Source organism: Colletotrichum orchidophilum (assembly GCF_001831195.1).
Source record: "Colletotrichum orchidophilum strain IMI 309357 chromosome Unknown Scaffold_9.1, whole genome shotgun sequence".
Taxonomy (NCBI): Eukaryota; Fungi; Ascomycota; class Sordariomycetes; order Glomerellales; family Glomerellaceae; genus Colletotrichum; species Colletotrichum orchidophilum.
The window spans coordinates 455,332-480,233 of NW_019172965.1; the positions used below are offsets into that span (position 1 = coordinate 455,332).

At 54.9% G+C, this 24,902-nt stretch overlaps 7 protein-coding genes across 7 annotated transcripts; 4 read left to right on the forward strand and 3 right to left on the reverse strand.

Moving 5' to 3' along the window:
* Positions 1-744: 744 nt before the first annotated feature.
* CORC01_01796 (uncharacterized protein) lies at positions 745-1,705 on the forward strand (the record flags this gene model as incomplete). The annotated part of the gene is made up of 2 exons (XM_022613450.1): positions 745-1,217; positions 1,297-1,705. The coding sequence occupies 2 exons, from the start codon at positions 745-747 to the stop codon at positions 1,703-1,705; spliced, it is 882 nt and encodes a 293-aa protein (XP_022480176.1).
* Positions 1,706-3,474: 1,769 nt separating this feature from the next.
* Positions 3,475-4,080, forward strand: CORC01_01797 (acetyltransferase; the record flags this gene model as incomplete). The annotated part of the gene is made up of 1 exon (XM_022613451.1): positions 3,475-4,080. The coding sequence occupies one exon, from the start codon at positions 3,475-3,477 to the stop codon at positions 4,078-4,080; it is 606 nt and encodes a 201-aa protein (XP_022480177.1).
* Positions 4,081-5,371: 1,291 nt separating this feature from the next.
* On the reverse strand, positions 5,372-7,777 carry CORC01_01798 (uncharacterized protein; the record flags this gene model as incomplete). Its single annotated transcript, XM_022613452.1, has 2 exons — positions 5,372-7,597; positions 7,661-7,777. 2 exons carry the CDS (start codon positions 7,775-7,777, stop codon positions 5,372-5,374), a joined length of 2,343 nt encoding a protein of 780 aa, XP_022480178.1.
* Positions 7,778-8,889: 1,112 nt separating this feature from the next.
* Positions 8,890-10,366, reverse strand: CORC01_01799 (uncharacterized protein; the record flags this gene model as incomplete). The annotated part of the gene is made up of 2 exons (XM_022613453.1): positions 8,890-9,104; positions 9,232-10,366. The coding sequence occupies 2 exons, from the start codon at positions 10,364-10,366 to the stop codon at positions 8,890-8,892; spliced, it is 1,350 nt and encodes a 449-aa protein (XP_022480179.1).
* Positions 10,367-12,092: 1,726 nt separating this feature from the next.
* On the reverse strand, positions 12,093-14,350 carry CORC01_01800 (nucleotide sugar dehydrogenase; the record flags this gene model as incomplete). The annotated part of the gene is made up of 3 exons (XM_022613454.1): positions 12,093-13,421; positions 13,509-14,029; positions 14,092-14,350. 3 exons carry the CDS (start codon positions 14,348-14,350, stop codon positions 12,093-12,095), a joined length of 2,109 nt encoding a protein of 702 aa, XP_022480180.1.
* Positions 14,351-16,477: 2,127 nt separating this feature from the next.
* CORC01_01801 (glycosyl transferase group 1) lies at positions 16,478-18,043 on the forward strand (the record flags this gene model as incomplete). Its single annotated transcript, XM_022613455.1, has 1 exon — positions 16,478-18,043. The coding sequence occupies one exon, from the start codon at positions 16,478-16,480 to the stop codon at positions 18,041-18,043; it is 1,566 nt and encodes a 521-aa protein (XP_022480181.1).
* A 4,296-nt stretch (positions 18,044-22,339) lies between these two features.
* Positions 22,340-23,408, forward strand: CORC01_01802 (uncharacterized protein; the record flags this gene model as incomplete). Its single annotated transcript, XM_022613456.1, has 2 exons — positions 22,340-22,968; positions 23,030-23,408. The coding sequence occupies 2 exons, from the start codon at positions 22,340-22,342 to the stop codon at positions 23,406-23,408; spliced, it is 1,008 nt and encodes a 335-aa protein (XP_022480182.1).
* Positions 23,409-24,902: the final 1,494 nt, after the last annotated feature.

Here is a 24,902-nt window from a genome sequence, read left to right on the forward strand (position 1 = left end):
GCATGCGCCGGGAAACCAGGGGTGTCTCGATTCCCAATCCTTCGTCGGCCGCTTCGAAATTGGGTGGCTGCGGAGGGCGTCTTTTGGGCTGACTCCCAGAGCCTGCTTAATCAGATGGATCACGGCACCGTTTTGGCGCGTTGCCTTGGCACAATGGCACTTTGATTAAGGTCCGTAACCAAACGATGCGTTAGACTCGGTCGGGGGTTCGCATCCTTCGCGTCCCAAAGGTCCCAAGTCTACTATCTTAAACCCGACTTTGGCGCTGATCGCTGCCATCCCCTTGTCCTCATTGGACAAGCTTGGGATTCCACACTGACAGTCACCACCTCCCCAGCCCAGAGGCTGAGTCTCTCGGGTGAAGCCAGGGGGCGATGCTCCTTTGGACTCTTCTGCCTCGACTGCCACGTTCGGATTCAGGCTACAGAAGCAAGCTTATCACATTGGCGGGCCAGCAGGTACTATTCTCGCGCCAGCCATACCGCTGGGACGGCAATGGAACGGATGGCGTCCTGGTTTGTCTTGGGCCCGCGCGAACCGGCCAGTACAAGTGCTGATGGCACCCAGACCGTCAGTCCTGCATGTCGCTCCCCGTCCAAAAGGTATCTGGATCAGTCTTCGCTGTCTACCCTGCCTTGCATGTCCTGAGTTTCGCTATACACCATCCCCGAAGCTTGGCAGCTTCATTTAAACGCCCTTCTCCCCCTCACTCCCTCGTCCTTAGCGTCCGTTTCCTTCCTCGCGATGGCTTCACTACATCTGCACGACCACTTCTACTCCAACAGGCACAGTAACCACGACAGTCATTCCGCATCGCCCGAGGCCGAGAAGATGCTCAAGCACCCAAACGGCGGCCCCGGCCCCGAGGCTGATGCCATCCCCGACGGGTTGGAGGTCAACACCGGGGCGAACTACAGCACGGCGCCGCAGCCGTACCTGCCGGCCCAGGCGCAAGCGTACTATGACCAGCAGCAGCACCAACTTGGAACGCCACAGACGAAGTACACCGAGACGACATACGCCAATCATCAGCATTCACCGATGCCGGAAAAGCGCGCGGCGGTAGAAGATGAGAGCAAGGACGATGGGACCATCTGCGGCTTGCGCAAGGCGACGTTTTGGCTGTTGATTCTCTCCAGTCTGCTATTCTGCGCATTGGTCGGTGTGGCTGGTGGACTGGGCGCCATGGTGGCGAGCAAAAACAACGAAATCGCAAAGTAGGGTTCCTCACTCCGGCACAACATTGTGTAAACAAACAGCCGTCATGGCGATCCAGCTGACAACACAATCCAACAGCCTCCAGTCCCCTTCCTCCTCGTCCAGCGCCTCGCCCACCCCGGTATTAGCCGCCTTGGACCTAAGCAAACCCGCCGCCACGGACACGCCCATCTCGCTCAACAAGTGCCCCAACACCGGCTCAACGCTGACGTACGAGGTGCCGGGAACGAACCTGACCTTCAGCAAGGACTGCGGGACGGATTACCCGTTCAACGACATTGCGCAGGTGCCGGCCAAGAACTTTGACGAGTGCGTTCGGTACTGCGCGGCGTTCAGCCTCCAGCCGCAGTCGATAAAGGGGCCGTGCAATGGCGTCGTGTATATTCGCGGGGACGATCAGGGCGAGGATAATTATTGTTGGATTAAGTATACCAAGAATACGTCGCCGAACGCCAAGGATTTTGCCGAGTCGGCCTGGATTTTATGAGCTGTCTAGGGTGGGAATTTGGATGGGGAGTATTATTGGACACTTGCGTGGTGTGTTTTGGTGTGCCGCGGATACCCAGATGCTTCTTCATTGGAAAAATTGGATTAATACGATGTGAGATTCTTCTCACCTGCTCCTGCAGGAATGTATCGCCATCTATCGCTTCGGAAGGGAGGACGGCTCCCCGGCGAGGAGCGGCGCCCAGACACCAGGGTCGGAAACCGGCCGCGCTTCGGATCAACGATTCCTAGGCCCGGATGTAGGCAGAAACTCTCACCAATCAAATACGGCCCCCAGCCGCCTTGCTAGCTCAATCGGTAGAGCGTGAGACTCTTAATCTCAAGGTTGCGGGTTCGACCCCCGCGTGAGGCTCAATTCCTCGCAGCGATTGGATGCAAATATTTTTGTGGTGGCTGCTATAGCCAACAGAAATGGATGATATTATTTTAAGATTCACCTTAGGACATCTGCCAATATTATCCTAAATTTTTACCCTTATCTACCTTATTAATTAGTTTTTTATAAAATAATAGAATTATAATAGACCGTAGGCTCTGGATCGACAGAGATTCGAACGTGTTAGGGCGTGTGGTTCACAAGTGAAGAAGTCAGCAGAAGGGTCACTTAACGGAGGATCTCGAGGTAGGTATCGGTAGTTTGCAGCATTCGAATCTGGCTGGGCCCCTGAACTAGCTCTGAGAGAAGGGATTTATCCTCAGGTGACTAATAGGGGCCCACCAGAGGCCCCCTTGTGAGGCACCTGACACGATTCCCCCCCTTAGCTTCGTCCTCGACGCTGATAATGAAGCTATTCCCACTTCCGGCCGGACCCGTCTACTCAGGCGCCTCAGGGTCAGACTCCGCCTGGCACTTCGCAAGCTTCTGGGGGGTCTGGGTGTGGGCGCCGCGGGAGACGGGGACAGCGCCAGCGATAGCCACAGCGCAAGTGGGGACGGGGTTGCCGAGGTACGCGGCGACGGCAGTGCGAAAGGCGGCCCAAGACTCGAATCGCTTCACTGGGCGGGCACTCTTGCCCTCGGGGTTGGTGCAGAAATGGATGTGGTTGTTTTAAGATTCACCTTGGTACATCTGCCAATTTTATCCCTAATTTTTACCCTTATCTACCCTACTAATTAGTTTTTTGTAAAACAGTAGAACTATAATAGACTGTAGGCCTTGGATCGACAGATTTTGGTCATCTCTCTAGGTCGATCCTATGAATTTAGCAAATTAAAATGCGATTCCGTCTCTTTTGTACCGGTCCTGGCCGATCGTGCCAAGATCTCGGGACGATAAGTTCGGACGAGAAAGCGCGGGATGGCCCGTTCTTCAACGGTCCGGAGGGGCCTTGACGCCGGATCTTGCCGCGCATTCCCGCTCGCAGTCTTGTCCGATGAACGGTCGCAAAGTAAGTCCGACATGGTCATCTACTAAAGTCAGCAAGGTTAGATGATGCTAGGCAGACACGGAAACTCATGTCCCCGTCAGTAGAGCTTATCGTTGCAGTGACGGCAAAGAGTCATTGAATGACCCAGGTCCGGAATCCCCGCCCCGCCCCGGGCTATTCCCCAAAAGATAACCTCTTTCTGAAAAAGTATTAGTCACACTCTCACAGTCTACACAACAATAACAACAACAACTCAACTCCCGTACTTAAACAACCCCAGACCTCGAAATTCAAGTCTACAATCAACGCAGAGACCAGTCTCGCCAATCCGTACAAAGAAAAACCAAAAACCAACCCCCAGAGCGGGCACAAGGCTTCGAAAATGGCGTCCACCCAAGACCTACCAGCCCCAATCCTCGCCCTCACAAAAGCCACCGTCAGACCCTACCACCCAACCGACGCCGCCGCCCTCGCCCAGGCCGCGAACTCGGACGCCGTGGCCCGCTACCTCCGCTACACCTTCCCGCGGCCCTACACCCTCGCCGACGCCGAGTCCTGGATCGCGCTGAACTCGGGTGCCGGCGGTTCTCCCGTCCACAATTGGGTCATTGCGTGTCCGGCGTCCGGGCGGCCCATGGGCAGCATCGGCCTCGTGCCTGGAAAGGACGTGTACGCGAGGGGGTATGAGCTTGGATACTGGCTTGGGGAGGAATTTTGGGGTAAGGGCGTCATGGGGGAGGTTGTGCCTGCTTTTGTGCGGTGGGTTTTTGAGGGGATGGGGAGGGGCGAGGAGGAGGAGAGCGATCGCGAGGGGGGGCGGGTGGAGAGGGTTTGGGCGGGTATGTTTGCGGTGAATAAGGGGAGTCAGAGGGTGCTTGAGAAGAGCGGGTTTGTGCTTGAGGGGAGGTTGAGGAGGGCTGTGGTCAAGGAGGGGATTGTGATGGACGAATTACTGTACTCTTTCATTAGGGAGGATTTGAACAAGTGAGCTTGTGGGTAGATTTGGTTGTGGCAGAACTTGGCGTTTTTGAAAATCATGCTTTTTTATGTGCTGCTTGCCTTGTCTGTGTGAGGGGCAAATACGGAGTCGCCGGTACTCCAGATTGAGACTGAGTGATTTGAGATTTTGATTACTGCCAAGGAAAACACCATCCATTTTCTTGGGTACTGAATGTACTTAATTACCTGCAGGCTGCATGGTGTTTGGAGAATTGGGATCTAGCTAGTCGCTGATTAGGTTTTGCGGTCTAGCTGAGAAATCGAGAGCTGTAGAAGCAAACATTATTGTTAAAGCGATCCGTTGGAACGATCCGAAATGAAAGGGTTTGATTGACATCTTCATGCAGCCTCTGCGATGGTACCATGACGCTCTGATTTGCAACTTCTATCAGCCAACGTGCCAAAGGTTTCCAAAGTCCTTGGCCCTAAGTTCTAACCAGCTTTTTCCGACGACTCATGGGACTTTTGAATGGTAATTAGGACTTCTCATCGACTCAAGTTGCGCTCGCATGTATGCAATACCTTCTCGTCCATTGAAACTCGGCAATTGGAAAATGCCATTTTCGCTAGACGATGCGAAGCGCAAGTTGCATGCTCCTTCCTGTACTCTGTACTCGGACCGGCTGGTCCTGGAAGGCCTGGTCCAATGATTGGTGACAACTTGTTTACTACGACATACTGGTATCACGATGTTGAAACAATAGGTAAGAGCTGATAGAATTCCAATTGGCCTCGATTCCGTTGGACTCACTCTACGGTTTGTATGAGCTACCACTCTCGACTCAGTTTTGCTCAAAATCTCCGACTCGTTCAATATTCGGAGTGTTATGATGAATGTGGCTCGAGGGAAAAGGGCTAGCAGTCTGTCCGGAACTGTTCTACCTGATTAGTGAACTGCGTAGTAAAGAAGCGATCTGACAGAGCTTCCAGAACGGCTCTTTGAACAAAGTTTCCAGCGGCATGCCGGTGGCATGCCGATGGTGATTTAATGCTTTACACGTCCTGACTAAGTAGCAGTGCCTCTTTGCAGGCGGTCATGTCCGCCGCTTCAAGCTGACCGAATGATTAATCTTGTATTAATGTATTCAACCTTGAATATCTCATTTATTACTTGGTTGTCGCCTTCTTTTAAAATCAAAGAGCGTGTAGACACGCCGTGTTCAAGACTATAGCTTTCAGCCTAAAGTACATCAAAAATACACTAATTATCGCCAACGCAACGGCTTATTCGTTCTCCGTCTTTTGTCAATCAATCCTCTGGACGTTTTGCCAACTTCACTTCAAGAGCACTCCGTCGCCGAGTCACCCAATGGAAGAGCAACAACGTACTCCAAGCCAAGTTTCACAGCCTTGCCAGCATTGAGCTTCACCTGCCACTCCACCTGGCCCTGCCGCCCCTTCAACGTGGCCGTCGACTGGCCCCAATCGACGTCTTGCTTGCCCTCACGAGCAGGCTGCCCAGTAGAGACCCCCGACCCGTCAATCACAAGCCCCTTTGGTGCCAGGATATCGACCTTGAGACGCTCGTCCTCCGACACGGGAACCTGGTCAAGCACAACCAGCGAGACGGGCTTGCCCGCCGAAGCCCGAGAGTTGAAGACGGTAATGCTGCGGCTGTACACCGAGCTGTTTTCCTTGGAAAAGAGGCCCGTCGTCGTTCGTCGGACGTCCACTTTGGGGTAGTTGACCTTGATCGCCGGGTCGATGCCGAGACCCAACGAGAAGACGTCGCCAGGGCTGCAGCGTGGCAGTTGAATGCGGCCCATAAAGGTCCCGTCGAGAGTGAGGCCTGCTTCGGCCCGGAGCAAAGTGAGGCGGCTGCTGTTGCGGATTCGGGCTTTGAGGTACGCCACCGGCTTGTATTTGGCAATGATTGTATGGCTGAAGGCGATGTTGAAAAAGTTGATACGGGCGACGCGCTGCTTGGACGCGGTTGGGCGAGGGGGTAGCGTCTTCGCGCCGGGCAGGTCGTAGGTCGTGGTGAAGCCCGTTTCTTCAATAGTGGACTCTTGGAAATCGAGGTTGTCATCTTCTTCGGATGCTTCGGCCATGGGGTCTTGGATTGGTTCCGGGAACCTCGCTGGATGTGGCGGGGGAGCTTGCTGCATTTGTTGCATTGGCATTTGCTGCATCGGCATTTGTGCCTGCTGCATCTGCAGCATCTGCTGCGTCGGCATTTGTTGTGCCTGCTGCATTTGTTGTGCCTGCTGCATTTGTTGTGCCTGCTGCATCTGCTGCTGGGCTCGTGCTTGTTGTATTATGCTTGGTGCGTTGTTCGATTCCTGGCGGAGTATCATGAGGCTCCGCTGGTAGTCCGCCAGGTTTGCACCGTCATTGGCGACAGCGTTGCGATCTACGCCGAACAGATGGCTGCGATGTCTATGGCTGTGCGTCTTTGTCTGCTGGAACCGCCACCACTCATTTCGTTGCTGACGCTCTTCCCGACTGGCGAGGATATCAGCCCCCTCTGTGGTGCCGTCTTTGGGCGCCAACTTGATGTTCCAGGGCTTCAGAGTCGGTATGGCGTTCTCGAGCCCGGCAAACGTGGCTTGGGACGTCGAAAGGACGACTTTGCAGTTGCTCCATGTCTCGGACGTCTTGTTGGTAATCCGCGCATCGTAGCACAATATGCCAGTGTTGTTCGTGGTGAACAGCTGCAAATCGTAACTCGGAGCCCAGAAGGCGGAAGAGGTGACGTACGACAAGGAGAGGTCGCACACAATGGCATCGCCATCACCGGGCTTCTCTGGGGTCGATTGCCAAGCTTGGGCCGTCTCACTCGACACCGATGTCCGACGGGAGGATGTAGGAGTGAACGCCGCGACTTCGAGAGACACCCGAACAGAGTAGCACTGCCTGGGCCAAAACTGCTCCCGCTCCAGCCGAACCCGAGTCTTTTCCTTCTGAAACTTCTGTCGCCTCCTGGCATCAGTCTGCTTCTCCCTCTCTCGTTCCTTCCGGGCTCTCTTTCTAGCACGAGCCGCGTCCGCTATTTCTCTATCTTGTTGCTTGACGAGCCGCTTCTCTTGCTTGAGGAATGCGTTGAGGCGCTTCATATTGTCTTGTCCGCGCGTGACGCCGGCTACGTGGTCCTGGAAGATTCGGTCCCGCTCGGCCCGATAGGTTTCAATGCTGTCGGCAATGTTGATGATGCCTTTCTTGCGGTCAAGGGACTTTCCGTACGCGTCGAGGATCTTGAGACGACTGGCGGCGCTCTCGACTGCTTCTTTTGCACTGCGCTCCTCCTCTCGCAGCTCTCGGATTCGGTTTCTTACCTTTTCGAGAGCGGGGAGTTCTTCGCTCTCAACTTCCTCTTCTTCGTCATCAGCGCCAGCGTCTGACATGTCGTCGTCAGAGTCCGGATAGAGATCCTGGAAGATCTCGCGATTGAGAACTAGCTCTATGGCGATATCGGTGATTACGGCGGAGCCAGCGCCATCTACCTTGATGGTAGATTCGTCGACTGTGGGAGTCAATCCGAGGATGGTGATTTCATTGGTGCCGGGCTAGTACAGTTGCTCGTGTCAGTCGTGGAACGAGACACTAAGGGGGCACAGATGTATCTTCACCTTCAATGGTAGGTTACGCAAGTCCCTCACAACCTGGGCACTGTTGGGGAAGAGTGTAACGGATCGAGTCGCCAAGTCTCGCACATGGTATTCCTTGTGGTGAGCAAGGTCTGACATGTTTGATGGCTTCAATGGTTTCGCTGGGAAAGTGGGTGAGACTTGGCTGCAGCAGGGAGATAAGAGGGGTATGGAATTAGAATAGGCGGTGACAGTCAAGAGTAGAAAGAAGAGCAAGGTAGGAAAGAATAAAGAGGTGGTGATGCATGAGAATAAGGACAGATATTTGGAGGGCATTCGTGCGATATTTATACATTTTCTAGGGAGCGGAAACGAGGCAATGCAAACCAGCGACCCAGGTGGGCCGATCCTGTTGCCTGCTTGTGATGAGCTAAGTCATGGGATGCGGACCTCCATCATCTCCGCTCATTCTTAAACCCGAGAGTACAGGACCGTATGAGTGCGGGAAATCTTTGAAAATCGACTTCCCATCACCAAGAAGAGTGTTTTTGATCCAACTGAATGGTCCAAATTGAACACTGCAACGCTGGAAACCTTTAATGCCTCGAGTAGCTGTGCTCCTCGTCAGTGCATTTACACTTCTGAGTTTCCTCAGCCAATCAGCGGGCTGGATTGGTTTCGCCCCAATGCGGAAGACGCTCATCGTCAACCCCCTTTTAGAGAGATTTTCCGGTTGACTGGAACAAGTTGCGATATGGAAGTCGAGGATGTCAGAATATCTTGATACACAGTGCTATTAAAGCTGCAGTCACGAGTGAACAGTGGAAGGTGGTGGGACTGAACGGCGGCGAATCCGACTGAAAAGTTATTCACAGCCTTTGCTCGAGACACCACAACAGCTTACGTCGGTCTCAGCCAGGTTCCTCTTAGTGCTCTTGTACAAAGTCTTCAAGAAATTAGCTGGAATAGACACGACTCTATTCACCTGCGGCTCACTGCGGTATCGAATCTTCATACCAAAAGCCCACGTAGGTCGTAGAAATTAAAGTCTAGCTAGTTCTTTTGACGTGGCTTCCAAGCACAAAACCCCGATCACCCGGCGATTTTCGGGCACTACCATTTTACCACCTGCAACAAACCGCCTCAGATTGACACCGAGCCCCCAAGCCACAGACAATTCCAGCCTCATTCCAGCCTCGAAAGTAATAAGTCTCACTCCTTTTTCTGGTCCATGATATTATGTAATATGGTCAATAGACCTCTCCATGTCCCTACAAAAGCAGCGTCATCCCAGCCACAAGACTGACAACCACCGCAGCCGCAGCAGCGCATCCAGCCCCGACCCTCCCCGCATCAGCCATGACGTTTCCGCTAGACGTCAAGAATGGCTTTTCCGCGACCACGCGGATGTTGTCGACGAGCCGATCTTTATCGCGCGTGTACGTCGATGCCACAAAGTTGCACTCCTTCATGATGAAATCCAGGTCTGCCTCTTGTTAGCCTGTGCCCCCTATTTATTTCTCTTGGGGAGCGTTGATGAAAGCAAGCCGTAGAAACAGATAATTGGACAGATAATTGGGGGGTTGCAGCGGAAGAAGGAAGACTGCACTCACTATTTGCCCGGTTTCCAGACTGTTGAATACAACTCTGGCACAGCCCAGCCAGCAACTGCACATCAAAGCTCTTGTTTGAGCAAGTGCACTGCTTCTCGGCTTCTTCCCGGTCATTAGGCGACTTGGCATCCGGCTTCTTATCCGGCTGCTTCTCGGGCCCGCCGCCCATGACCGGCATTGCGGCCGGGATGCTCATGGACGCTTGGGGGGGTTGGAGCTGTTGCGGTGGTGTTGGCTGGAGCATCGGGGGCGTGGTCTGCTGGGAGGACGACGGAGTTGATTGCTGTGGTGGCGGTGAAGGTTGAGGTTGCTGTGGTGGCGGGACTGTGATTACCGGAGGCGGCTGCACCGGCGGCGGCGCCTGCACAGGGGGAGGGGCCTGGACTGGGGGCGGAGCTTGAATCGGAGGTGGGGCCTGGACGGGGGGCGGGGCCTTTACCGGGGGAGGCGGCGGGGGCGGCGGCGCCGGAGTGGGTACCGTTGGCACCGGCACCGTCAGGAACACTGTTGAAGTGATCAGGACAGGCGCAGGCGGAGGTAACTGCGGTGGGGGATCTATCGACGGCGTTGCTTGCGGCGGAGGAGGCGGCGCTGAGGGCGTAGGCGTGCTCTGGGCATCCGATGTGCTCAGCTGAGGATCCGGCGTGCTTAGCTGAGGATCCGGCAAGGGGGCAGCAAAGGGTAGCGTAGCGATGAAGACCGGCGTAGCATCTGCAACCGGCTGCTGCGCGTCTTGGGCAGGCTGCTGCACATCTTGAGGAGGTTGTTGCACCTCGACGACATTGGTGGCTTGAGGCTGATCCAGGGAGGGCGTCGACATCTCCACCGCGTCTTCTTGGTTGGAATCGCGGTGGTGATGGCGGCGTACGACGCCGCGTGCGTTTGCTGGTGATGGTTTTCTGGCGTGCCGTCGTCTCTCGGGCGGCGGTCTCTGTTGCGGTGCGTCGACCTTCCTCCTCTTTAGTCGCTTGAGCTCGTCAAAGCTGTTGTCGACGTCGCATTTGAATGTCAACTCGACAATGGGTCCGCATATTGTTGCGCATTCGACGGGGACGTCGTCGATCTGCAACTCTTTGGCACTCGCCAACACTGCGAGGCCCGAGAGGACCAGCACCGATGCCTCTGTTCCTCTCATCTTTTTTGTATGGTCGATCGTTTCTCGAAAGCCGCACAATTAGCACCACGGATGTCGGTGGTTGGTTATTGAGGGCGAGACAGGTGAATCAACTCCGATCGCGCGCTGGTCGCAAAAATATGAATGATCCACGACATACGCCCACGCGAAATCAAGGAGAGGGAAGATCATCCGCACATCATCCAAACCAAAAGGTCTCAAAAGGCAGAATGACTACCCCAAGCCCAACAACTATATCAGACATCCGTCTCTCCTCTACGCTGCCCTCACACACCCATCCTCAGACTCAAGACGCAGCCGCTTCCCGCCCAACAACAGACATGCATGAAACGGTAGTTTAAACTTCAGAAGGGGGGAAGGGAGAAAAAAAAAAGGTTGGACGGAAGACCCAAACACCTTGCTCCCCCTGACCTGACGAATTAAGCTACCCGGCACCCCGGCAAGCAGCCGGCAAGCAGCCGGTTAAGCTACACCATGGCGCCAAATACTCTAAAAGAAAGTTGTGGACCAGGAGGGCGAAAGACGAGGCACAAGGGGCGGGAGTGAGGTAAGCTTGTCAGGCTTGGTGTGAGGAACGCAAGACTGGCTTCATACCGGAGACTACGAAACCCTGGGTTCGAACGACTCGTCGTACATGTCTCGGAAACAAAACCATCGCATGAGGGAAAGGTTGGGTGAGGCGACAGGAGGCATCATCCCTCCTCACATTCTCTCTCTCCCCAGATCCTCAACTAGCTTAAGTCTTTGCCTCCTGGGTGAGACTCGAGACTCGTGCGCGCCGGTGAAAGAGTGCAACGTGAAACGCGAACAGACCGCGGCGACTCGCCAATCGCAATGCATCACGATGGTCGCGGGCAAGGTCCATCCCCCCCAAGCGTCCCAGAGCATGGGAAAATCGACGATCAGAAACAACTCACTTTGGTGTTGCACCAGTGTCCCTGGTTGGCTCAAGGGTGGTGGGACCTGAGCTAGGGGGAGAATTTGGGAGTCAATCGATGCACGTAGCAGATGGTGGTATCTGAGGCTCTGCTTCATGACGAGCTTATCGGTGTTTAATTTCCTAGCGTCTTGTGTGGTTTTGAAACAATTCCAGTCAATACATTCTTGTGACCAGGTGAGCTGGGTAAAATGCCAGGATTGAGGAGAAGTTTGATAATTAGTGAGCGGTGAAGCAGTAAGCACCCAGATGCGAGAAATGCGAGAACAAAGACGGGATCTAACACAGCTCATATCGAGATGCCTGGGTCTAGAAGCTACATTTCTCTCCCTCGAGCAATTCTCAGACGAACTCGCAGGCCGAATGTGCGTGATCCCCTTTGGTTGGCGAGAACAGGATATCTCAAGCAAGGTAGCGTGAAACGCAAACCCAGGAACGGGATGAAAGCCCACGCATCGGATGCGCATTGAGGTTAACAGAAGTAAGCTTCCAGGAAGCAGCTGCCTTGATGCTTGTGGCCTTACTCTCGTCGGCACTCTTTCTTCCCTTCCCTTCCCTTAGTGTTTAATCAGTCTCAAGTCAGAGTCAGTCCAGATGATGAGGTCTTTGTGTGGCAGCAACGTGTGAGTCCAGCCTCTCGTAGACTGACTCTCCCACCTTTCTAATAGAGTTGCTTCTGTCAACCGTGACTATCTCGAATTCGCCTCGCCGTCTCGTCAAATGATTAGAATATGGTCATCCCCATCTAGAAGAGACAGAAGCTCCTAAACAGCTCTCGCAAAAGCGGGCTCAACTCCGCCCCCGTTTCCCAACACTCTCGACGCGAACCCCAAGCTTGACCATCTCATGAACATCTATCACCCCCCTCCCGTCAAACACCCACCTCGGAACCTGCATATCGCGCGCCACCCTCTCCCAGTCGACCCTCTCCTTGGATTTACTCACATTGTCCGCCTCCAGCCCGGTGGTGGCAAACCCCGAGACCTCGCCGTCCACCTCCTCCGCCCGACAATCCGGGCAGTCCCCCGCGCACGCGGGCTCTGTAATGTAACGCCCAAGCGGGTCGTCCAAAGTCGCACACCCTTCCTCGTCTCCTCCTCCCGCCCGGCCGTTTTTCGCCTGAAGATGCCTTGTTTGCAGCGCAACTAGCACATCCGGCAGCCGAAGCTCGAGACCCGCCGCCGCCGCCACCGCCGCCCGCGACGTCGTGCATCCGTGGGGAACAGCAGACGAGAAACCTGGCTTGTCCCTGGCGCTGTCCTTGGCGGTGTTGCGAAACTCGTCAAACTCGGTTGTGATGAGGACCGCGTTGCTGTCGCGACAGGCGTCGTAGGCGTTTCCGTACACCGCCAAGGGCCCGCCGTCTTCCTTGAGCGTCGCCTGCGAACCGCCGCCGCAGAGCTGGCGGATCTCCGCTTGGATCACGAGCGGGTTGCAACACGGGTCAAACACGGCAATCTCCCGCGGCCCTTCCTCCAGCAGCGTCCGGATAATCTCCAGCGCCGGCGACTCCCTCGTGTCCGACGTGTCCTTTTTGAACGCGTACCCGAGGACGGTGATCTTCTTCCCGGCCAGGGTGTTGTTGAGACACTTGACCACGCGCCTCGTGAACCGGTCGCGCGCGTACTCATTCATCTTGACCACCTGCCTCCAGTACTCCCCCACCTCGTCCAGATCAAGCGACTCGGCGAGGTACACGAGACTCAAGATGTCCTTTTTGAAGCAGCTGCCCCCGAAACCGATGCCCGCCTTGAGGAACCTGTCCCCGATGCGTGGGTCCCGGCCCACAGAGGCAGCGACCTCGTCCACGTCCGCGCCCGTCCGCTCGCAGATTGCGCTGATGGAGTTGATGCTGCTGATGCGCTGCGCGAGCATGGCGTTGGCCACCAGCTTGGCGAGTTCGGACGACCACACGTTTGTCGTCAGGATGCGCGAGCGAGGTACCCAGCCGGCGTATATCCCCGCGAGCGCCGCGGCCGCGCGCGTGCCCGAGCTCGTCGTGTCCGATCCGATGAGGACGCGGTCTGGGTGCAGGAGGTCGTTTACCGCGGTGCCGGCGGCGAGGAACTCTGGGTTGGAGAGGATCTCAAAGTGGACGCCGGGTCGGTGGGCGGCGAGCTGCGCGGAGAATTTATTCTGTTTAGCTAGGGAAACTCACCGGGGGAAAAGGGGGGCAAAATCGGGACGCAAGTTTCCAAGACTCACTGTTTCTTTCACAAGCTCCGCGGTCCGGCATGGGACTGTAGACTTTTCGACAATAATGGCTCCCGGCCTCGCATGCCGGGCCACCACGGCGGTGACGGCCTCAAAGGCCGCCATATCCGTAGCACTGCCCGCCCCTTGGCCTCGTGTCTTTGTCGGCGTGTTGACTGCGACCAGGACAATGTCCGCTTCCGAGATACACCGCGAGACCTCTGTCGAGAAGAAGAGATTCGGCTGCCTGGACGGCACTGTGATGCTGCCCTCGCCGCACTGACTTCCACACTCGGATGTGACTGATGACGATGAGGACGCGGTTTCAAAGTGTCGTCCCAGTTTGACGTGCTCGCTGGGGACCGAGTATTCTTTTGCGCCATCTCTTGCGACTCGGACAATGTCTCGCAGGCCAGGTTCGTAGATGGGAGGGTGCTTGGAGTTCCACCTGCGGATGCGCCGCTCATCTCTGTCCACGATTGTGACGCGAATATGCGGGTTTTTGAAGGCGATGACCGCCGCCGTAGGCCCTCCTAAGTCAAAAGGTTCAACTTTCTCGTCCGGGGAATTCGTACTTTTTTCAATCGTGACTTACCCACGTAACCGGCACCTACGCAGCAGATGTTGCGAATTGGACTCTGACCAACAGAGCACCCTTCCTCCTCGATCTTCGTGTCGAGCGCAGGAAACACGTCCTCGCTTGCGTCATCGCCATCGATGACTAGTTGGCTTGCCGCTCTGACGACGGGACTGAAAGTGCAACTCCCTTCTGGCGTCGTTGGAACTGTGGAAGCCGCTCTGTCGTCCGCATCGTTGTCAACAATTGGAACGGTGATGCCGTGAACGTCCGCCATTGTCATGGCCGCAGTGAAAGCTCCTCAATCCCCGTTCTCACACTACTTTCCCTTCAAAGCCCAGGATCAGAACTATTTAATATCTGAATCGATTCCGCCGTAGCTGGTGATTTCGTCCGATGGGGTGGGGGAGAAAAGGCGTTCGTTTCACTATCTTTGGATTAGGCATGGTTCAACCAACGGTGGCGGCCGTGCGGGAACGAACGGGCGTCTGTAGATCTGACGTGGCTTTCAGGACCGCACCTGTGCTCTTGATTTAGGAATGCGCCGTCTAAAAGTAAGGCATTTGCTGCAGAGAGAAAGGGGCGATGAACGACTGCGTTGTATCAGCTTTAAGAGCTTGACGCGCGTCAGCTCAGGTTTGGTCGTGAGTCGAGGAGATGCGGCGCGACGGTTAAATTGCCGAATTCCGAGAGTATGTGAGAGGAAGAAGGGGATGGCGTCCAACAGTAGTCTTTCAAAGTAGGATTGAATTTGAGGTCTAAAATTGAGCATGAAGAGCTTCAGCAACGGGTTCATGCGAAGTTTGATACGTTGGCAGCATCGACAAGGTCTTTGTAGGACCTCCAAACCAAAAGTTGGCTGCCACGTTTTCCCCGGTAGCGGCCGAGCGCAAATGCAAGTGACCAACGACCAGACGACTGCGAGATCACGACAATGAACGGCGCGGCTTATCGTCGAATATCAGCGCAGGTGGCCACACGATCTCCATCTTGACCATCACGCTGCCCCTCTTCCACCGCGATGCCCCTCCAACTGATAGCACTTCGTCACGACGTGGTTGATGGGAAAGAGCGAATTGCATCCTCGAAAAGACCCGATCGCCCGGGTCGCCATTCCGATTCGTCAGCTTGGACGAGATGGCTTGGGATCATGTACAAGAATGCGCCGGATCGTGGACGAGGTTGTCGACAATCGTCACCCAACCGGAGACACCACGGGCGTCTAGATCAAGCCGGCTATTCGCTTCGCCGACTGCCCAAGTGTCTGAATCAGGAACCCGTCATGTGGTCACCTCGTCGGCAAAGAATGCGACTTGGTCATGTTTGTATCTCATGTATCTCACAGAAGTTACCGCCGTCTCGCTGATTGGCTCTCATCCACCGAAGCGGAAATGTGCCGCGTTCCAGGCTTCTGATTGGCTGTTGACCTGATGTATCGCGATCTTGCTCTCTGGGGTTCCAGCCTGTCTGAAAACGGATGCCAAAAAAAGCATGACAAGGTCGGAAAATTTGCGAGGATTTTTTCTGGTACCATGCACTGTACATTAGATTAGAATGTGCGTGGATCTCCGAATAATCTCATCGTTGACCTTGCCTCACGAACTTGTTGATCGAATCCTGAACATGTGCCCCGCAGAGTGTTGATGGCTTGGAATGTCCAAGTAAGACTGCAACAAGAATCAACAGCGGGTCTTTGATTAGCGTATAGCGATGATGAGGCTAGGTAGTGAACAGGCCCCTATGCAACAGTTACAAGAGCCTATGAGTTGATGCGAGGTTTTTGTGATGCGGTATCGTCAACCTCAGTTATGAGTGGAAAATGCGCGAGAAGAATGATTCGTGGTCGGCATGACAAGCAACCAGAGTTGGCTTCTGGACCCTGCAGCGATGCACCCGACAATCTTGATGAATTGCCCCGCCCCCACCACGTGTGCGGTTGGCCAGAGAAGCTTGCCATGTGGTCCATCACTGCGCTTCGACAGGCTCTCTTTCGAGTCTCCCCCCTCCCCTTCTCCCCGCCACACATTACAGGTCACATCTTCAAGGTAGTGACAATAGGCTTAGCACAATGACACATCCGGGTCGCCTGACCAGCATGCCTCATGTCCAGTCCGTACGTCGCAAATATGCGCGAAGCAGATATCAGAAAGCCAAGCGCCACCTACGGCCCTATGGCGCATCTCTCCAATGCTCGGCGATCGCCACCATCTTCATCAGATACTTCACCCAAGACCCCAGATTTCTGAATTCTGCAACAGTTGCCGACAGCCCGTTCCTAACATTTACTGTAAGGACTTCAAGTTGCTCTTCGGTGAGAGGCGGAGCCCTTGGTGGAAGGCTGAGTAGCTGACACGGCAACAGACCTAGGTATTTCGTAGCTTTCACAGAACAGACGCCGTCGGCCATGGCAGAGCCCCTCCTACCCAAGAGCTACGGCACCATGCCACGGTATCCCGATCACGACAACTCCATGTTCCCGTCCTCGTTGCGAGGGAAGCGCATCCTGCTCTGTACAGAATCCTTTGGCCCCGTCAACGGCGTCAGCCGCACAACGTTGATGCTTGTCGAGCACCTGCGATCCCACGGCGCACTTGTCGCCGTCGTGGCGCCTCACAATCACACCCAGCACAACACTTTTTCACCCTCCACAAAAAATGACGGCGAGGTCGAAGTGCGCCTTCAGGGATACCCGTTACCCTTCAACCCCGAACTCTCAGTCGTCTATCCCGTGCGGGTATCGGCTCTCTTCGCGAGGACCTTTGGTTCAGACAGCCCACCCGACCTGATCTATCTCGCTTCGCCGGCATCGCTGGGCTTCCAGGTCATGCTGCAGCTCCAACAACAGCCAAGGGAGAAACGGGTGCCGGTGATCTGCAACTTTCAGACCGACCTGGCGGGGTACTGCGCCATCCTCTTCCCTCATCCGTTCAGCACGATGGCCGTCTTTGCCTTTGCCATGGTTCAGAGCTTTCTGTTCCAGCACGAGTCGGTCAAGACCATCTTCTACCCCTCACGCTTCGTGCGCAAGTATCTCGAGGCCCAAGGGGTCCAGAGCTCCAAGTTGGAGGTACTGCGACGAGGCGTCAAGACGGAGCTGTTCCGACCGGAAATGCGCAGCGAGGCGTTGAGGAAGCAAATCGCCCCGGGTGGAGAAATCATTCTGATTTGCGTCTCCAGGGTGGCAGGTGAGAAGGGGTTTGACTTCATGGCCAAGGCTGTCAAGGAACTCGATGCGAGAGGTCTTCGTTTCAAGCTCTATGTCGTCGGCGGAAACCGCAATACAGAAGTGGAAAGAGAGGTTCACGAGATGTTTGATCCTTTGAGAGAACAAGGCAAAGTCATCTTTGCCGGGTTCAAGACCGGAGACGACCTGGCGACAGCGTATGCATCGGGCGACATCTTTCTCCACTGCTCCGTCACCGAGACCTTTGGTCTGGTTGTCCTGGAATCGATGGCTAGCGGCGTTCCGGTGGTCGCCCGGGATGAGGGCGGACCCAGCGATATCATCGACGACGGCCGCTCCGGATATCTTGTACCGCCGAACGACCTCGACACATTTGTTGACAAGGTCATGTATCTCTCCAAAGACAGAGACTGTCGAAAGGAAATGGCCGCGCAGGCTCGAGCGATGGCGTGCGAGGCTACCTGGGAGAAGATCAACAACCAGGTCGCCTGGAGGATGATTGACACCATTGAAGAGCGGGAGCGAGAAAAGGCCCAGGTTGTCCATCAGCGGTCGTCCATCGCCGTGCAAGCCAGCCAGCTTGTGCCAATATACAGCTGGCTTCTGATGAACAATGCCATGCGCGACGTGGTGGTGGGTAGGATAGTGGATGCCAAGCTCGTTGGCGGGTTCGGCGTTGTCATGACTTTCTGGTTCTTTACGGGGATGTATCTGGCGTTTACCGAGGCCGCTCTATGGGCCAAAGGCAAGTTGCCACGGTATTGGGGCCAAAGAGCGGTCGAGTAATGACCCGGAATGGGTGGTTTGATTTTCATTCAAGGGCGCCGAGGCGTTGCTCCCAGAAACGAGACCGATTGATAGGTGTTTTGTGGCTTGATGTTGGCGTTTGGCGAATGTCTTGGTGATTTGGTAGCATTTGCGATAGGGGCAGTTGGGGCGAATAACTCAGTAGTCGTCATGGGCGTTGTTTGAACTATGAAAGTCAATTTGTTCAATCGATCGTCGACGTTGACATGAACCGGCGAAACTTGCCGCGATGGTCGATCAATCTACCCTGGCCACGTCATTGAAGGCCCGTGAGACGGGTAGGCGAGCGTATAACAAGCGGAGTATAGAGGAGATGCCCCGTAATACAAATGCCGCTCTCACCTTATCACAACGACTATGAATTATCGTCAAGGGTTGGCGGGAGGTGGGAGAGCGCGACAATCCATTCGCAAACCAACCGGGGTCCCGAAACAGGTCGCACCACGAGCGGCCAGGAGTCTGGAGATGGGAAGTGTGTTTCGAGCATCAGCCACGGTGTGATCATCAGTCGTCGCGATGGGACGTCGTTGCTTTTCCTCGGCAACTGGAAACCGAATGTCAAGATAGATAGTGATGCTAGCAGTGAGTGATAAAAGCAGATGGTTGTAGAGATGTTGACAGCTCGTGGAAATGATTCTGATACAGGTGGCGATCAATTTTATTCAATTGTCGTCGTACTTCCAGGCTCACCGCACCAAATATCCGTATCCCAAATTGAAGACAGGGCAGCTTCTCCTGGTTGATGGGCCACTGGGCAGGGCCATGTGCCAATAGAGTGAAAGAATACGCCTCAAGGGCGATCAATTTGATGAGCAATGCCAGTGTTAGGCCAGGGTTTCAGACGAGGAGGAGGCCAAGCTTTTGGTGACAGGAGGTTAAAAATCGCAGGGGGGGCCAGCGACCAAAGGGTGGAACGTCGTGGTGAGGACGACGAGGAGCCTGGACTGGTGGGAGGAACAGCCAGGTGTGGCTGAAGAACAATGACTAATTATGAATGTGGCAGATGGGGCTGGTGAATAGTGTGGCTTCCACTTCGTGTATGGCTGTGGCGCAGTCCTGATGGTCTCGGAACAGCCCGATTCGAGAATGTCGAATCAATCTACGGATACCGCCAATTCAAAGCAGGTGAGGACAATCTGCAACATGGGCCCGGCCCCCAGCATATGCCCCTCAGCTGTTCTGGCCCATTCTCAGCAGTGGCCCCCGTCTCCTCCATTTCCCTGCGCGGCGGTGACCATCGAATTGGGCGAGGTGTGTTGCAGTGTCTGCATGGATGCCATGGAATTGCCCAGCGCGCTCGACCTGGTCGTGCTAGGCCCACGCGTTTCACCTGAGACAAGGGCCACTGCCTGCAGGCGCCGCGCGCGGCAATGTAGGCCTGCTCCTTCGGTATGAGCATTGAGCATGAAGTACGAATACTGAGTGCCGGTGAGTCTTGAGGGCGCTGAAATAGTTTAACTCTCTACTGTGAGAACCGGGCTTGGCCCTTTTGAGCTATTGGGATCCGGTGAGAGGCGTGATGATGCGGCCATTCTCAGAGTGAATGGCTTGATGACCGCGATATCGATTCTCTACGTGATAACGTCCGTCCGCCTTTCGTTCATTGTCGCGGCCCATCCTTGCGATCCGTACCACAGGCATCATATCCGAGCGACGAGACGCAGAGGCCATTCGATCGCATCCCATGCTGTGCTTCTTCGTCATCTTGTGGGCGTTGCCACGTTGGAACATACGAATAAGTGCTCAAGCCTCGAGACACCCGTATTCAGTCTTGTACATCGGATTGTGCAGCGTGCGGCTTCAAAGTCTAAAACCGGTGGCTGCTGTCGCCGATGGGATCTAAGCCCCTTCCCGGTGCCATCGCTGACTGTGCCTCTCAAGTCTTCACTAGCAACTCGGGTGGTGACTTGTGACCTGTGACTTGTGACTGATGGGGAAAAGATCCTTCTGGCGCGGGTGTTGTGAAGGTTGTGAAGCAGGGAAGCACAAGGATCGTATGGTACCCCTGACCAAACAATCTTCACTCAAGACCCTGGCGCCTCCACTCAAGAAAAGAGCCAATCAGAGGCACTCTACCGCCCAAAACCGCTTCGGCCCCCGACCATTCCTCGAACGACGCTTGTTCCATCTCCATTCGATCCGACAATGCCATGGGTTGGCTGCTGGCTCGAGGTAGGGATATGCTCACCAGATCCAGGCACAAGTCGCACATCTGAGCTTTTCGTTCGAGGGGAGGCTCAAACATTGCCGCAAGCTAGAAGTGTGAATGTGGGAAGAAGAAGACCGTCGATGGAGATGTAGGAGGGTGACACGTCTCGATCGTCTCGCGGCCAGGCCGTGCGCCGATTAGTCGACTCCGTTTTGGTTCAGGCCACTCCGTCCAATGCTCTGTTTGTCCAGCATGCTAGCGGTACCGGCAAGCGCCAAGCTGGCTGGGTGGTCCACAGTTGATCTTGAGAGCCCTGCCGATTCCCGTATTTCTCGGGCTGGGCAAAGTGCAGACTGGCAGTGACAGGCAGGGGGGAAAGAAGAAAAGAAGCCAAGGCGGGACGGTCGGTGAAGGGAATGTCGACTGGGAAAGATTCAAGAGGGGGGAATCCAGACAAGAGGAGACAAGAGGGAGAGGCGGCGGCTGCCACTGGAATTCGACCGAGGGGTACGTATCCTGGAGGGGTCCCCCTTTTTCTACCTTAGGTAAGGACGGTAAGGTACTGTGTGGCTCAGTGTGGGCGACATCACGTGCCGCACGTGCCTCGATTTTGCTTAATCTTTCCCTACGAGCCGGTACGCTACACCCAAAGGGGACTAAAGGAAGGTCCCCCCGGCTAACCTTACCTCGACTTACCTCACAGCCCGGGCAGCCACCTCCAGTCTTCCCGTCCCTCCACCACCCCGGCAGCCAATCACCGGCCTCGGATCCAAACTTGGCACCATCCCGCTACAGCCTTCTGACCCTCGCACAGTTCGCCCCCATTCCCATCCCTCCATCCACCCATCCATCCATCCATCCATCCCGCCTCCGTTATCCATCTTCAACCCTCCCTCTTGTCCCGTTTCCACGCGCAGAGGTTTCCAGGCCTGCCAGCATCCAAAGGACCCAGGTCCCTGCGCGCCTCTCGTTGCATTTGCCGTCTCACAAAGTCACAGACCAACACAGTCGCGTCCGTCGTCCATACCTATTCGCAACCATAGCCAGCCAGCCGGCTGTGTAGTTGTACCACCGTATTCTCCCTACGGTCCTCCAGTCCTACACAGTCACACAGTCTCGGTCTTTTGAAGCACGCCTGTGGCCTCAGATCCTCCCCAAGGACCACCGTCATCCTTGTCTGGCTACCATCCCCCCTCTTCCCGACACTCGTCTCCGTCTATTCCACGATACACCTTGACACGCACACCCGACAAATCGCATTCACACCAACTGCGGAAACTCCTCGTTTCCGCCTCTCAAATCTCAAGGAGCTCTCGTCTTCAACGCCAGACCATCAATCCCATCTCCATCCTACCTAGGAAAGGCTCAAACCCCCCCCTCTCAGCCCTGCTGTGGATCACAACGTGTCAGGCCATTGCTCGTCTTGCCAGGCACCACGATGGTCGCTGCATGACACAATTCCTCCCACACGTCTCCTGTTGTCAAAGGCCCAGCCCTGCTGTGCCCTGCTGGTTTATCGACGTTTAATCTCCGCCCTTATTGATTCCTCGCCACCCCATCCCACTCTACGCTCCCTCTTCCCTGACCAACTCTCGTTCTGCGCCATTCCGAGTCGAGTCGACAAGATATCTCGCGACTAACGCGACCCGAGTACAGCCAAGCCAGCACTAACCATATCCTTCCCTTTGACGGGCAGGTCCCCTTTTTCCTTTATCCTTTCTCTCTTCTTTCCTCTCCTCACCGCCGAATACCTCTTGTCACTCTCTCCTCTCGCCCATTCCGGTTCCGATTCGAATCGACTCGTCTCGGTTCGACCCCGTCGTTAACGAATCTCTCGGCACACCGACCAATTCTCAACACTCCAATCGACCGATCAACCACGCCAATCCGGGCACACGACGAGGTGGACACGAGCTACGCTCTTTCTTTGGCTTCGTCTTATTCCAATTCGCTTCGCTTCGCCGCCGGCCGGGACCCGACTTTGTAATTAGACCTTGGCGACGCCAATCCATCATCAGCAACTCGCCCCACCTTGTCTCTCGGCCCCGAGCCCATTAATACGATAGCCGCCCGATCTCCCCGGCTACAACGCTACCCTCAGCTTATTCTCAACTTCACCAACGGCAATGTATTGGAAAGTGGTTGTGACCACGGCGGCGCTGGCCTCGCGCGCTTACGCCGAGATTCGCCCGCTGTCGATGGATTCCGCTGTCGAGGTCCGCGCGGTGGACGTGTTAGAACGAAGCTACGAGGATGTCGCAAACCGATACATGGAAAAGCGACAAAGCTCCGTTGTGGACGGAGAGTGGGGTTCGAGGGCGACCGAAGTCACCCTCAACAACGACGGCACCATCAACATGACGGCCTGGGAGCAGGAGACGTCGGTCAAATGCACCGACGCCCTCTCACATCTCGACCAGGCCTCGAACCCTTCTGGAACCTGCATTTGCTACAACCTGCCGAGCCTGAACTCCCAAACTGGTGTCTTCGAAGCCGACCTGCGCTTGTTCAAGGTCTCTGAGCCGAATGGTGCCTTCTCGGGCATTCCGCCACAAAACATCCAGGTTGGACTTTCATTCAACGGAGCATCCGTCTCACCAGTTAGCGCAAGCAAAATTGGCAGCTCTACTCCACGACGGGATATCAACTTTGAAGTCCACTGGGCCGGCTTGCAAAAAAGAGTCGTCACGCCGCAGGCCCTGCAAACCTATCTGTTTGTCGGACAGATCGACCAGACCAGAATGGTGGCACCCATGTCCATGTACCAACTCCTCTATACTATTTTCAACAGAGTACCAAAAGCTAACATTGATCAGGGCACAATTTGAAGCACTCGTTATGCCGACTCTCACGCTTACTGGTGTTAATGCCGCTGGCCAGACTGTCAGCACGAACGTCTCCTCCAACGAGGCCGCCTTCCTTACCGGTGTCTTCTCCAAGGAAATCATCAGATCTGATTTTGCCGTTGCCCAGGCTGCCGTCGACGAAGTTGTCGCCCAGCTCAAGAACGGCACCGTTGCCTTTGTACTCCCTGGCGTGCAACTGATGATCTTCCCCGTCGGTCTCATCGTCACCAGTACCTGGCTCCTCATCGGACTGGGGTTCTATGGATTCGGCACGTATGAGCGAATTGTCTACGCAGAGAGCTACAGGAGAAGACGGGCTGTCGCAGGCGACACAGCCAAGCGCATATAAATCATCGCCAATATGCGACGGTGTCCGAGACAATTGGTAAGAGGCGATTATAAAAAACAAGGGCAATCTTCGAAGTCGAGAAGGTTCTAGGAGTGGACTACTTATTCTGCCCGCAGTGGCGGAAGCATCAGCATCAAGCAGCAGCGTGACATCTATTACTTTTATTTTTGGCCCATTTCTCTTCATCCTCCACGTTTCTAAGGAGTCCCCCTCTCTGTCGTAAATAGTTGGATGTCAGTTTTGCTTTTTCTTTCCATAGAAAAGAATATCCACAACACGCAGTCACGACTGATTTGCATGTTCTCTTTGGCCACGTCTTCGCGATACCTCTGTGTTGAACTGCTGTCGGTTCGGTAAAGGTACACCGATACTTTGGGGAGATATTGATGGGACCTGCGGCTGTTGTGCGACACGTCACAGTTTGGGGTCCGTTTCAGCTTGGATGTGTCAAGGACTGCAACGTCACGGCGATCCGACGGTGTGGGTGGAGGGGTTCACGGGATGAATTCAGCCACGTGTGGCTGACCAGGGGCAGTTGGTCCTGATTTGCCGACAGTATGGATACAACAGTCGGATTTGAAGGCGGTATATTCACCTATGAGTCTATAGATGATGTACGCTTCAAAATATTCAAACATTCTCCATGCCCTCTGGATTATTCCCAGAGACCATCTCGATGGTGACGAGGCATGGTGGTTATGATGTCGATGGGCCAAGCCATCTCTCAAACTCACCCACAAAGCCCGGCGGGAGAGACGGAAGATTCGGCGGCGGAGGTCCGTTGAGTCGTCTCGGCATTTAGGTATTCGGCTCCAACAGAGCAGGTAGGTTGGCTACACGTCGACGAATCCCAGTTCAAGGTTGTGTGGTTCTTTGCCTTTTGGGTGCCGGACCACTGACGGATCCGCCAACACAGAGAGTCAACCCAAGGTTAATTGTATCTGGAGGTCAATCTCCCTCGAAACCTTACATGTCCACGCATTTAGGTTAATGGAAAGTCGTCAAAAAGCTCGTGAGTGTGGCAAACATGCCAACTTGATCACCAGCCAAGGGACCCGACAGTGAATCCTGCTGACTGGGGTTGACATGGGACGATAGACTTTCCACCTGCATCAACATTGGCTACTTTTCCTATTTCGGGTGCGAAGCCTTGTGAATAGAGAACTTTCGTTTATTTTGGGTTTCTCCCGCATCTGAAATTGAAGAGAGAAAGGGTTTGCCGTTGGCATATTGACTCGAGCGCTCGACGGGATCGTGCCGATGTGGAGCTTGCTTTACTCTTGAAAGCTTTTCAAGGCGTTGGAGCTAAGCAGTACCGTTGTGCACGGCGCGAGAATTCTATTGCCGGTTATTGATGAGTGAAGGTTCCTAAGTGATCCGTTGGTTTGGTACCTAGTCATTTGTGGGATCTTGGAAAGCAGGGTTCGAAGACAGACACCACCTTTGCAGAGCATCCTTTTCAAGACCGCCACCCACGTGTTTTAGCGCCTTCCT